This window comes from Toxorhynchites rutilus, chromosome 3 (genome assembly GCF_029784135.1).
Source record: "Toxorhynchites rutilus septentrionalis strain SRP chromosome 3, ASM2978413v1, whole genome shotgun sequence".
In the NCBI taxonomy this organism is placed as follows: domain Eukaryota; kingdom Metazoa; phylum Arthropoda; class Insecta; order Diptera; family Culicidae; genus Toxorhynchites; species Toxorhynchites rutilus.
The window spans coordinates 41,952,782-41,967,077 of NC_073746.1; the positions used below are offsets into that span (position 1 = coordinate 41,952,782).

General features: G+C 40.3%; 1 protein-coding gene across 5 annotated transcripts in view; it reads left to right on the forward strand.

Annotated features, from left to right (window-relative positions):
• The window catches only part of LOC129778241 (protein sickie), a 475,861-nt gene extending 465,280 nt beyond the window's left edge, over window positions 1–10,581 (forward strand). For 4 of the 5 annotated variants that reach the window (XM_055785016.1, XM_055785017.1, XM_055785018.1 and 1 more), the window contains one exon: window positions 8,029–10,581. In XM_055785016.1, coding sequence (XP_055640991.1) covers window positions 8,029–8,628 — 600 coding nt within the window. In that variant the 3' untranslated portion in view covers window positions 8,629–10,581. The remainder of the gene's footprint in view (window positions 1–8,028) is intronic. The other variant, XM_055785020.1, reaches the window with a different exon arrangement.
• Window positions 10,582–14,296: the final 3,715 nt, after the last annotated feature.

Genomic DNA, 14,296 nt, shown 5'->3' on the forward strand with positions numbered 1-14,296 from the left:
CCGTTAACTTTTTTGCCAAATACCGCAAGGGGAGCCCAGGATTGTTGTGGACTGCTCGAATCACTTTTGCTCGTAGATTCCGGTCATATGTTCCACCTCTACGCCTGATTGGTTGTCCGATTTAACGTAAGGATCTCCCGGTAACGTTTAAGTACGGTATTTCAGTCAATTGTGGAAATTCCAGGAATTATGCGATCTTTTATCCTGACCACGTCAGGTTCTCAATGTGGGTGGGCTGAATAATTTATTCCCGCCTTTCGCATTCTATTATCGATAACTTCTGAATGTCTCCTTCAATTTTGATGGAATTCTCGCTTCTGAATAAACAAACCATCTGGATCAAAACACTGTCAATAGTTTCTCGATGTGACAACTACACCCAAAATTAATTTTTAGCACATGTTTCAGGATGTCATTCATAACATTAGATGAGATTAAAAATAACAACACATATACTACGCTCCCATACTAGTACAGAATTTGTATAAAATATATTCCACAGCCATAAGAGCAATATGAGAGAGCGAAACAATTACAAATGAGCACGCATTAACTCTTTTCGCATACCTTGCCACGTAAACCCACTCAGTTATAATTGAACAGCGATTGGAGCATGTTGTCGCTGTTGTGGTGAAGTTAACTTCGTTCATCATGAAAGCGCTGATGAACGGTGTCACCAAGAGCCTGTTTGTGCACCTTAGGCCAGAAGGGAATCCACCAGAAGGAGAGTGATGCCACGGTTCCGCTTGAAACATCGGAGCAGCCGCCACACACACATACACGCGCGGTACCCTCGTTGTTATCATCGTTGCTGAAAAATAAACTACCAGTTCCCCTGGGAATTGAAAAATACATTCATGCGAAAGAGTTTATTTTAATGTTTTCTATTCATACAACACTGCAACCAAATACATTTGGTTTTGTGATTTTTCAATCAATCGCAATTGACAGGAAAGCTTCTGAATATTATTTTTCCCCATCAGTAGATAATTTTCGTATCCAATATTGGATGCATAACATGAAAAACGGAAAATGTTACACATCACGAAAATCATGTCATTTTCGAGCGATTATTTGCATCCTACTCATATATTGCTGCGACCAAATACATTTCGTTTTGGATTTTTCAATCAATTGCGATCAACGTAAGACCACGTCTTTCGGCAATTTATTAGAGGTGCAATGAATCTTTAGGAATTCCCGCTCTACGCGCACTGGCAAACGATGTTTACTCAACAGTTTCTCAAACGAGAAATGGGTGTTGTGAGAAAGGATTAGCGAACGCAAAAACGACAAACGGGAGAAAGAGATGTTTGAAGGTTGAAGGAAATTAGCAGAAAACATCTTCATTTTATCTTCCGAATAATGTGATTATCATAGTACTACCTTTTGCCGGAAACAGATTAATAACGCTCAAAGGAGGAATCGAATCCTCCGAGGAAATACCCAGCGCAAATTAGAATCGACTATAGATTGCGCCATTAGTACACAAATAACTTTATAATGCAGTTTCATCAAAGTGATTTCTTCGATATGGGGAAATATTCACTACATCATGTCATGTATTTCATATTCTTCACTATCAAAATCCATATCCATGGCACCTATCGGTATCGAATTGTCATCGACAACACGATTTTCGCTAAGTGCTCCCTTCGGTTCGGCCTGCAAAAAACTTTCCTGAACTCTAATACATCAAATTAGGAGCCCTGAAAAGGGCCGCTGATTATATGCTAAGCTAATAGCAACGCTCTCCTCGGATACGATGGGCCAAGGACATCCTTGGGCATAATGTGACGCGCTTTGCGTGGATAGCACACAAATTGGTATCTTCGAATAGGTCTCCTGCAGTGCCATAACCGCGAAGTTTGACGAGCAAGTCGGTTTTGAAGTTCTGGGCAAATCCACGAACCAAACGCTGCAAAGGTAGCTTGCGGATCAGCAGTTTTTTCGACTTCTGAAAGCGACGAATTTCACTTAAAGTTCCCGGTCGATAGCGATGTGGCTTCTTCACGCTTCCTGCGGCTGGTGCGCTTATCCGAGCTGCTTTCGTGGTGCCTTACCACCGAAAGACTAACGAGCTGTCTTCTTGGTCCCAAACAAACAAGTCCTCACGGTGCGAGAGTAGAGTAAGAAATGAACGAAAGCAAAGGAAGCGTGATATTATATACCATAAGAGACTTGAATGTAAACCCCACCCTCTTTATTATATTCTTAGCTTAGCCTGAGAGAGAAAAGAATAACATCGAAGTAATTATACAGTAATGTATTTGAATCCGGACACTTTGTGTTACATTCAATATCATACCGCAGCCACAACATTTCGTGCATGCTGAATTAATACGATTGATTAGTATATTGATATTGAATGTAATGCAGTGTCCGGATTCAAAAGCATTACTGTAAAAAAGAGTTAACTCAACTGACAATTTTTCAGTTCGGCCTGCAAGAACGAAATTAATTGGAAGAGTACAGCATAATGCATAGACGTGAGTATGAGCTTCCCCATCTCACATTCCAATAGGATTAATGGGCTTCCAAGTGGGCGCTCTACATACGGATACGTATGATTTCAATAACCTGTTTTCGAAGCTATCATTAAGCTATTGAAACAATTTTTCGAGTCAATAAATAGCAATGATATAACTCTTGGACATTTTATCTTTTGTATGAAATGATTATCATACTGTTCCGTTGATCCGAAGCAGAATGAATCACGCTTAAAGAAGGAATGGAATGGAAAAATCTAATCGTTGCTGAACAATAATCTGCCAGTTCCCGTAGGAATTGAAAAATACATTCATGCGAAAGAGTTTACTTTAATGTTTTCTATCCATGTAACACTGTGACCAAATATTGTTTAATCAAGTGCTATTAACAGGTGGTTATCGAGTTATCATTAACCACCGGTGGGGTTCAAGTATCGAGGAAAATCTGGAAAAATCTAATCGTTGCTGAAAAATAATCTGCCAGTTCCCCTGGGAATTGAAAAATACATTCATGTGAAAAAGTTTATTTTAATGTTTTCTAACCATATAACACAGCGACCAAATACATTTGATTTTGTAATTTTTCAACCAAGTGTAATTAGCAGGAAAGCTTCTGAAGGTTATTCTTCCCCATCAGTGGATATTTTCGTATCCAATATTGTATGCGTGCGCAACGGAAAATGTTTCTTTTCGCGAAAATTATATAATTTTCAATCGATTATTGTTCAGTCTCCGAAAGTTTCAAACTCAGAGAGTTCATCCCCCTCTAGTTTGCCTTCCAAATTGCTATCGTAAACCATACCTTCTCTTGATTCAATCGCGCACAAAAAGCATTTATTCTGGTGGTGAAACGATATTCTGGTGGTGAAACGCATTCACTTAGAGGCGAATGAACTGAAAGGTTTAAAGCCTCTTTAATCCAACATCATCATCATGAAACGCATTCATTTTCCGTGAGGACATCGACAAGACAACATCGTTACTGAACGAGCTGAACTAGCTGGACGAGCTGAACGAGCTGAACGGCGAGGGATCGAGGGATCGAAGGATTCATTACCTGGCCTGACCTGACCTGAAACGCAATCAGTTTGTTTTAACTGTGAGGGAGCGCAGAAAAGCCGATCGATCAGAAGGAGAAGAGAAGGTGACCAAGAGAGTATCAGCATCGAAAAACGGTTCCCCGGGAAGACATCGAAGCAGCCGCCACACACACACATGCACGCGCGCAACTCTTTTCGTTTGCTGGTTATCGAGAAGAAACCTGGAAAGAAATGATCGTTACTGAAAAATAATCTGCCAGTTCCCCTTGGAATTGAGAATTACATTCAAGCGAAAGAGTTTATTTTAATGTTTTTTATTCATATGATGCTGCGACTATTACAATTTACAATTGGTTTTGTGAGTTTACAAAATACAATTGGTTTTGTGAGTTTTCAATCAAGTGAAGTTAGCAGGAAAGCTTCTGAAGATTATCCTTGTGAAGAACCTTGTGCCTCCAACGTAACGCTCTCGTTTTCGAAGTCCCCCAAATATTCATTTACTCATTCATTCAGAATGGATTTAGATTCAACTTCAAAAAAATGATCTCTAAATCAACGATAGTCCTACGTCACCCTTGCGGTTATACCATAGATATAACCCACTTCCTGTTTTAATTTGGAAATAACGTATCGATACTTTCAACTGATTCTAAGATTTTATTGTTTGTTGCTGGACAATGGCTAATTGACTGTCTTAGAAATTTTTTCTTGATTGTGATGTGAATAAATAGAATTTGAAATGATTACGAGCTTACTTACGTGCAATAATTCTGGCCTTGAGCTAAGCTCGGCGTAGTTCTAACCAAATATTGGCCTTGGGCTGAACCCGACTCAATATGATGAATCTATAGATTTTGCTATTACTACAAGCTGGCCTTGGGCTTTACCCGATTCAACTGTTTCACATGCAATGGTTCTAGCCTTGAGTTGAACTCGGCGCAGATCTAACTGAATAGTGGCCTTTGGCTGAATCCGACTCAATATGGTGAATCTATAGATTTTGATATCACTACAAGCTGGCCTTGGGCTTCACCCGACTCAACTGTTTCACAGATCTAACCAAATATTGGCCTTGGGCTGAACCCGACTCAATATGGTGAAACAATAGATTTTGATATTCCTATAAGCTGGTCTTGGGCTTTACCCGACTCAACTGTTTTGCATGCAATGATTCTGGCCTTGAGCTGAAACTCGGCGCAAATACAATCAAATATTGGTCTTGGGCTGAACCCGACTCAATATAGTACATTAATAGTATTTAATATAACTAGAAGCTGGACTTGGGCTTTACCCGTCTCAACTATTGTATCCTAAAATAATCTGACGTAAAATCCAACTCAACTGTTCAGTTCACAAGATTCTTCGTTTTAATAATAATATTTGTTTTCTTGTTCTATCTTATATGACATTTTCACATAGCCAAACATATAGTTTGAGAAATTTGAAAACATGTTTTCTGTCATACTAGCAGCACTTCCAGGATCGCCTCTAGCCAGCGCTATCATTGCTGTTTTCAAATAACTTACCGGAGGCAGAAAAACACAACAAACGAGATCACTTATTGAAAACACACCACTTTCTCCATGCACGGTTTATCATGGCAGGATCGCCAATGTGATATTCCGTAAAACACCGATATATCTTTCCTGTAAATACGCCTAACAATAACTCACATACTATCTTTTTGACGTAACAATCTGAACTCTCTTTTGTTTACCATCCCTTCTTCTTCTTTCTTTGTTTTTAAGAGGCTTTAAACTTTGCAGTTCATTCGCCTCTAACATTACCATCCCTCATCTGAGCTACACTCTAATTCAGGATACCACAGCTATGTGGATAGCGTAAAGGCTGTGTCACATCAAATTGCATCACGGAAAAAACGCTGTAGAAATTCGCCCAGTAGACCGATCCTTTTGAAAATTTTACACAGTAAAATGAAAACTATTAAACAACTTTTGGCATTTTCTTTTTATTCATACTTCGAGCCCAAGCCCGTATGCTCGCACCTTCCTCTTTACCCCGTTCATAAGGTTCTGTACAACGTCAGGTTGTAGTTTTTTTTAACAGAAATCCATTTTCTCTTGAAGTCCGCCTCCGATTTGACAACTTTTGGGTTCTTCCGGAGGGCCTGCTTCATAATCGCCCAATATTTCTCTATTGGGCGAAGCTCCGGCGCGTTGGGCGGGTTCATTTCCTTTGGCACGAAGGTGACCCCGTTGGCTTCGTACCACTCCAACACGTCCTTTGAATAGTGGCACGAAGCGAGATCCGACCAGAAGATGGTCGGGCCCTCGTGCTGCTTCAATAGTGGTAGTAAGCGCTTCTGTAGGTACTCCTTAAGGTAAACCTGCCCGTTTACCGTGCCGGTCATCACGAAGGGGGCGCTCCGCTTTCCGCAAGAGCAGATCGTTTGCCACACCATGTACTTTTTGGCAAACTTGGATAGTTTCTGCTTGTGAATTTCCTCCGGAACGCTGAATTTGTCCTCTGCGGAGAAGAACAACAGGCCCGGCAGCTGACGAAAGTCCGCTTTGACGTAGGTTTCATCGTCCATTACCAGACAATGCGGCTTCGTCAGCATTTCGGTGTACAGCTTCCGGGCTCGCGTCTTCCCCGCCATGTTTTGCCTTTCGTCGCGGTTAAGAGCCTTCTGAGCCTTGTATGTACGCAGGCCCTCCCGCTGCTTGGTCCGCTGGACGAATGAACTTGACAAATTCAGCTTATTGGCGATATCCCGGACCGAACTTCTCGGATCACGTCTAAACTGCTTAACTACGCGCTTGTGATCTTTTTCACTGACGGAGCATCCATTTTTGCCGTTCTTCACCTTCCGGTCGATGGTTAGGTTCTCGAAGTATCGTTTTAGTACTCTGCTGACCGTGGATTGGACGATTCCCAGAATCTTACCGATGTCCCGATGTGACAACTCCGGATTCTCGAAATGAGTGCGCAGGATTAATTCACGACGCTCTTTTTCGTTCGACGACATTTTTCCAAATTTACGAAAAATTGACAGTGAAGCATGGCCAACGTGATCTACACACTCTTATCTGATTATAAGCGAAAGCTGAAGATATAATTCCTAAAAATTAAATTTCTACAGCGTTTTTTCCGTGATGCAATTTGATGCGACACACCCTTTAGTCGTTTATACAGCTTTGCATTCTAGCCGGACTCGATTCGATCCCTGCTTGGCATCGTTTGGCCTTTTTTGGGGTACAATTCCAGGCTGACGTTCAGTCTGAGAGAAAGAGAGGTTTGCTCCCAAATACAAACACATTGAATTTGATTGTTGCATGCATTCTTCTAATTCTTATATTGCATTAACGTCCCTAGAGGAAGTTCGCCGTTTCAACGAATTATTTATTGCGTCATTTTTTCAACGTTTAGGACACGTTTAACATGAAATTTTAGGGTGGAAAACAAAAATCTAAAAAGTCAGCATGTACCAAAAATGAACACTTATAACTCAAACATTTATCGATAGACCACAGATCCTATTAAAATAAATAAAACTAAATATTTTTTGTACTAAGTACTGAATAGTTGGACAATGTCTAGGATTATTCCAATAAAAATCCCACTTTACAATATGTCCTATTTATGTACCGACCAAAACGAGTAACTGAAGTAACAGAAAAACACAATTTAACCACTGCGAAAATGGTCGTAATTAACCATCATGCATCACTTTCTTCAGGGGAAAAAGGAAACAATGCCACACTATGAGTATTGCGTTCACTCTGGCCACACTCAGATTCTATTTTGCTATCGTGTTAAACGAACGTGCAAATTCTCTGCTTCAGAATGCATTACCCGATTATGTACAAAGCAGACTGTCTATTTTACTCACCAGATGTCGCTTTTTCGTCGGGAAAATACTTGTGTGATTTTAGGAGGAGGATCGAACTTATTGGTGACTGTTTTCCGATCGGATACTTCTAAAAGATACTGAAAAATAACTTAGATATGCGATAAGTTCAACATTTCAGTGTCGCTCCATACAGCTAGCAATCAACAGTACAATTTTTAAATTCTTTTCAAGACTTTGTTGCTCCGAAAATTGTTCGGGCTCCTCAGTGCAAGCATTGATTCGTACGTTTGTCAAGGTTTTGAAATGTTTGTACTGAAGAGTACAAACATTCTCAAATTTTCATAACGTTGGTTTTCGCCGACATTAATTTTGTAATCCTACGCCAACAATGCATTCCTTTCTTGAACATTACACTTCTTTTTAATTGGTAAAATACACTGGGTGTATTATGGGTTTACATCGGTTTTCTGTCACTGTTGAATTTGCATTAAATTTCTTTCCCTATAAGACAGTACAATGTAATTTAAATTTATGATATGCTTGAAAAAATATTAAACATAAAACTATATACGATTTTTATTCGAAATAATGAAGAGAAATTTTGATTGCAGTATAATAATCTTGACGAGCGTAAATTGAATTTTTGTTATGCATTTAATAACTTCTCATTTCTCTTCCTTTCTAGGTCCTCACTGCCAACCACATGGAACCGGTGAAAGGCTTCCTCGGGCGGTACCTTCGCCGAAAGCTGTTCGCCATGGAGCTACAATCCCAGCAGGCCCAGCCCCAGCTGGAGAAGGTCCTCAAATGGCTCCCGAACGTGTGGCAGCACATCAACAGTTTCCTCGAGACGCACAATTCCAGTGACGTGACCATTGGACCCCGTCTGTTCCTGTCCTGTCCACTGAACTTACAAGACTCCCAGGTATGGTTCACGGACGTCTGGAACTACCATCTGGCGCCGTACCTCATGGAAGCGGTCCGCGAGGGTGTTCAACTGTACGGACGACGCGGTGGCACCTGGGTCGATCCGTGTACCTACGTTCGGGACACCTATCCGTGGCCAATCGGACCCACAACGGTGCCCCAGCTGCGTCAAATCACCGCCGATGATGTTGGGTTGGAAGCAAGTGCTCCGGCGAACTCCGAGAATCAGGATCCACTGCTGAACATGCTGATGAGACTGCAGGAAGCAGCCAACTACAACGGCAATCAGGAACCGGATTCGGATTGTGCCAGTCTGGATTCGAACATGACACACGATAGCTCCGCCGGGGCGGATTAGAGGGTGGCTGTAGAAAAAAAAACAAAAATGTGCAGCGATGCAAATTGGTCTCAAACTGATTCGATGATTAATTAATCACCACACGATGAATTACTTGCAAAATTAAAGTCCGCACATATTTATGACCACTTAGCACCAGGAGACGAGCGATCGATACGCGAAGCAAGGGCAGGAGGCGAATTCATTTGATTAATAATGTAATGTAGCGTGGGAAGGTGAGAAGAGTCCATCTGGAAGTGGTGCTAGTGGAGCCAAAAAGCGAAAAAACATAGCCTGGAGGGGTCCCACGCAGTAACCGGGAACAAATTGAATTTAATTGTGATTCAATATAGGCCAAGTGACCTCCTGCACATAAACACAGCATGTGTGCGTTGCTGAATCAAAGTAATTAAACGCGCCTCATAAAAAATGCAGCAGCCAAATTAATTGCGTTTAATGGGAATATTGTTCTTTGGTACACGATATTAATTCCTGATCGGATTTTTATTGGAAATCATCCCATTCTCTTTCGAATATTTTGATAGCGTGTGATCCATGCGTTCCGGCGCTTTGATGTCAAACTATCGCACGTTGTGAGCCAATGCACTCATATGTTTTACAAACTTTGATTTTGATTTGGAACAAATGATTTACAATAATTGAACAAATTGAATCACTGTTTTGTTACCCTAAAATCGAGAACGTGCTGCAGCCTACATTTAGGCGCATTCGCAACATCATGCGATGATTTTAGTTTCGATATGAAAGTGCACGAAGGAAAAACATTGCAACCGGAAACAATAAGTAGTCGAGATAGTGATATCTCCCTAGAATTTCCCCCCTCTCAACTCAGATGTCCCACAAAAAAGCAGAAACTGAACTGAAACTGTAGAATTAATGTAAAAAGGGTCGATGTGTAAAAAGCGATAAACACTTGTTAGGCTGTATATATAAATACTAAGAGTACTGTTTAGCTAGGCAACTAAATTAATGGTGTAAATCCGCTGCGTATGTTAGATAAAGTAACAACACGTATATCTCAGTGTAGATTTTGTATCGCATTGTAGAATTGCTTCAAAAGCTTTAATATTTGACGCCGATTAAGATATTTTCAAGCACTTATATACGCGTGCGCAATGCACAACTTATTCTATATACAAGAATAACAGTGAACAAACAAACAGAAGCGAGTCAACGTTATACATTTTCCATCTATCAACTACAGCAAGAAACAACAATTTAAGATACCATAGAAATAATCAAAACAAAACTCTGCCCTTCGAGTCAGCGAGTTGCGAACGCAGATTGTTTTCCAAAGAGTTGCCAGAACAAAAAAAAAACAGGGCAAACATATTTCTTTCTTAGCTAGTTACAAATACTCCAACTTCAACGTGTCATCCTCTTCATTGGAAATACTTAAGCATTTAAGCACGATTGCTCGATTGCCTTACATTTGGCTCCGTTGCGAGGGAACCGACCAAAACCAATTAAGGTCACTCAAATAAATCAATCGGAGGAGGAAAAGATGCAAATCTGGTTACGGGCGCTAGGGCCCTAGCGTCCAAGTCGGAGATCGTCTCGAAGATGATATAATTTGTCTTAATTGAAACGCATGGCCAATCGGCGCCCAGAGTCAATTGTGGCAAATATGAAAAACAAATCGTTTGTGCGAGAGGAGCCGACGCAGCGCAAACACCAACAAGAGCAGAGTACGGAAAGATGAGTGTAATCTGTAATACGCCAATTTATTATGATTATTATAACGACTAACTACTATTATATTGCGATCGTATTCGGAAGAGATGAAAAATGAGTGTGTGTGTGGGTAGGAAAATGCGGTGAGCCCACTGCACTCTCGACCCGAAACAACAACTATTATAATTATTATTATTATTGCTATTATTATACAAACAGCAAACCGTTGGGGGAAAAGTCTATACCGACTTCAATAAAAACCAATGGAACGTGATTTAAATTATTAAGGAAAGGTTGTCGTAATTTGTCCGAAATTTTCCATGCCGCTCGTTTTTTGGTTAACCTTTGCTTCTACTTTACAGTCGGAGCGCAATTTGACATGGTTTTTTATTTTCTTATTTTCAGCCATAATAATTTCTTCATTCTGGTATTCAGTTTATTCATTATATCTGAATTTGATCTTCGTTACCAATTTATGATTTGTGTTATATAACGGAATAATATGTTCCATTCGTTTTCTTAAGCCCACTTTTTTTAATCATTATAATTGAAATAAGTTTTACGGGTTTAAAATGAACAAAATACATCAGATCTGCTCACAAAAATATCCGACTTCCTTCACGTATTCAAAGCGTTGCAATCGGAAATGTGGATTGTTACGTACACTCTGTCCAACTTCTATAAGACCACCCTGATTCTATTTCGTTGCGACACAAACAGTTAGAATTTCAACAAGATACATTCATACATTGTTGAAAGCTCAATTAAAGTATATTTAACGTCAATTTCGTTCAAAAGAGTTGTTTGTTTATTTATTATGCTTAAATATGATAATTTTAGCTGTCCAGTTTCTATAAGACCACTTCAAAATTCATAAGTATTATCAATGAAAAATTCAAAACGATCGGCTGATTTACATGTCAATAATTGGTAACCTTGCCATTTCGACTAAGGGGCTGTCCACATACCACGTGGATAGAAAAAGCATGATTTTAGACTCCCCCCTCCCCCTCCGGGGACAAGTGTGGACATTTTCATACCCCTACCCCCTTTTGTCCACGTGGACATTTTTCCTTTTTTAATTAAAACAATTGGGGAAATAACTGAATTGCGCCTAAATTCCATTTTAACTCCATTCAAGTTTATTTTATTTCAAATTTTACTAGCTGTACCCTGCTGTACCTGCTTTGCTGTGGCCCATTGTTTTTGTATGGTAGAGAAATGACTAGCAAGTACAAATTACAAAGCACATGTTTCATATGAGTTTAATTTTGAAATATTTGTGGGTATACAATATTTTTTTTGTCATCATCAGCGAATATATAAGGGTTATCTAGTTTGCCAACACGGAAACAAGCAATGTACAGTTGAGCAGGTGAGGAACAATCCGCATCTGAATATAAACTTCACAACTTCAAAGATTGATCTAGAGTTTACTAATTATGATTGCAAACGCCAATCGAATAAAAATAAATGAATTTAAAATCATCTTTAAATACAATTTTAGTACCATTTTATTAAACATTTGCAAAAAAATGTGTTGATATCACATAAAATACAACGTGAAGTGACGTTCGTGATTAGGCCCTACATATTTGATACAAGAAAGTTAATTTACGTTCACAGCTTTATTTCAGAAGAGTGCTTATTCCATCTGGAAATCCATGAACATCTTCGCCAGCAAATAATCTGTGTTGACGCTAAAATAAAACCTGAAAAAGAGAAGAAAATATAAATATAAAATGAACAATAAAATGTACATAAGTCAAAATAACACAAATACTTACCAAACTTATACTTACCCTGATCTACACGAAAAACGTCAACGTCGGCAATAACGGCAATAACGTCAAATTGAATTGTCACAAATGTTCATTCCAATAAACCACGTCGAAGTAATCGGATGTATTTTTTAGTGTTCTCGAAAGAAGTGATCTCGAAGTGATAAAATCACACCAAGTCGTTACCATATTTGGTGCCGAAACCCGGGACGTGAATTGCAATCGAAGTTTGTTCGTCGGTTCCATAAAACCATCGACGGTTCCAGCTAACCTCATCGGTCGGGACAACAGCAAACCAGAACGCTTCCAGTGAGCTAACCACGTCATCGCCATCGCAGTTAACCTCCAACGATACCACCACGTGGTACGATTCCGTTAAAAGTACCAGTCATCGGCAACAAGCAGTCTCGGTAACACAACGCAAGCTCTCCCAGAAACAAAACCCGTTTGGAAACATCGTCGCCACGTGGATTGCAGTTTTGGTCGCAGCAGTTCTTCCAGTTCGACAATCCGACGATTCATTCGGATCTACAAATTGGTCTACCAGCAAGCCAGAAAGTCGGTCGCATAGCGAGTTACGGCAGGAACTACTATTACCTCTCCTGGGTTCGTCTGAGTAAAGCAGCAATCGTTTTGTGGACCAGCAGAAACCCTCATCAGTCGCAGCAACGTGTGGGCATTTTGCAAGCCGCATACAGCAGCGTTTATCAACAGCATCATCGTTGTCGGACCACGTCTGACGTTGACGGTTTCAACCGGTGAGGTCGAAGTAGAGGTATAAGAAGCAGAACTCCAGGTAACCATTTTCCTTACTATTGGTGGTAGAAAGATGGCGCCTGCGAAGAAAGTTAATAAAGTGAATAAATTGAAGACGTTACATCGCAGGCGCACGAATATATTGGGGTCAGCCCTTCTGATTAAATCATTCAACGATGAATACGATCCTGCTCAAATGGATCAGATTCCGATTCGGATTCAACGCCTTGATGAATTGTGGAATCGAATCAAGATGAGTTAGAGATTTTGGAAAATGCAGATGAGGAATTTTCTGAAACCAGACGTGAATTCCAAAATTTATATTATGAGTTAAAAAGTTCATTGCAACGAAAGCTTGCCCATTCACCGGCAAGGTCAACACCCTCTATCGAACCGTCAACGTCACATAACCTCGCACAACCGATTACAAATATAAGACTTTCCGAAATTGAACTGAAGGATTTCTCTGGGAATATAGATGATTGGGTCTCATTCCGCGATCTTTCCGATTCTTTGATCCACTCGAATCGACAACTTAGCGCAGTGCAGAAAATGCACTACTTAAGAACTGCATTGACTGGTGAAGCGGCACGGATCATTTCCTCGCTCGATATTTCTGTCCACAATTATCAGGTTGCTTGGAACCTGTTAAAGGAAAGGTTCGAGAACCCGAATTTGCTTATCAAACGCCATATGTCGGGATTATTAGCCATCCCTAAATTGAAAAGGGAATCAGTGACGGAGCTTGCACAGTTAGCGGATGACTTCGACCGCCATGTTCAACTTCTCGATCGACTCGAAGTAGCAGAAAAACATTGGGATTCATTATTAATCGATCGTTTGAGTAGTCGCTTGGATTCAACAACGCTTCGTGAGTGGGAAACCCAATCATACGATACTGAGCATCCAACATATAAACAACTTCTGCAGTTCATACATAAAAGATCACGCATTATACAGACTGTAAATATTTCTCAGTCGTGTAGTTCTCAAACCCAGTCGAAACAGTTGAAGAATCGTTTGACCGCCGCTCATGCAACATCTGATTCTAACCACAAATGCCCGTGCTGCAAGCTTGCACACTTCTTGTTCCAGTGTGACCAATTTAAATTACTTTCATCAAAACAACGTTTCGAACTTACCAAGAGGAATGGATTGTGTATTAATTGTTTGAAGGGAACACATCAGGCGAAGGATTGTTCCAGCGGTTCCTGCAAAAGCTGCAATAAGAAACATCATTCTCTCTTACATTTGCCACCCTTTCCTTCGGCAAATGTGAGGCAAGCCGGAGCCGTTTGTTTCACCACTCGCGGAAACATTCCGATCGAACTCGTTGAATCGTCAATCGTACGCGGTCGGAATCGCTCCCCTTTCCTCGTCGGTCGTCTCGCCCGGTAGCGAAACAACCTCGTATCAAAGTGATCAAGTGAAACCTCGAAATTATTCAGTGTTACTCT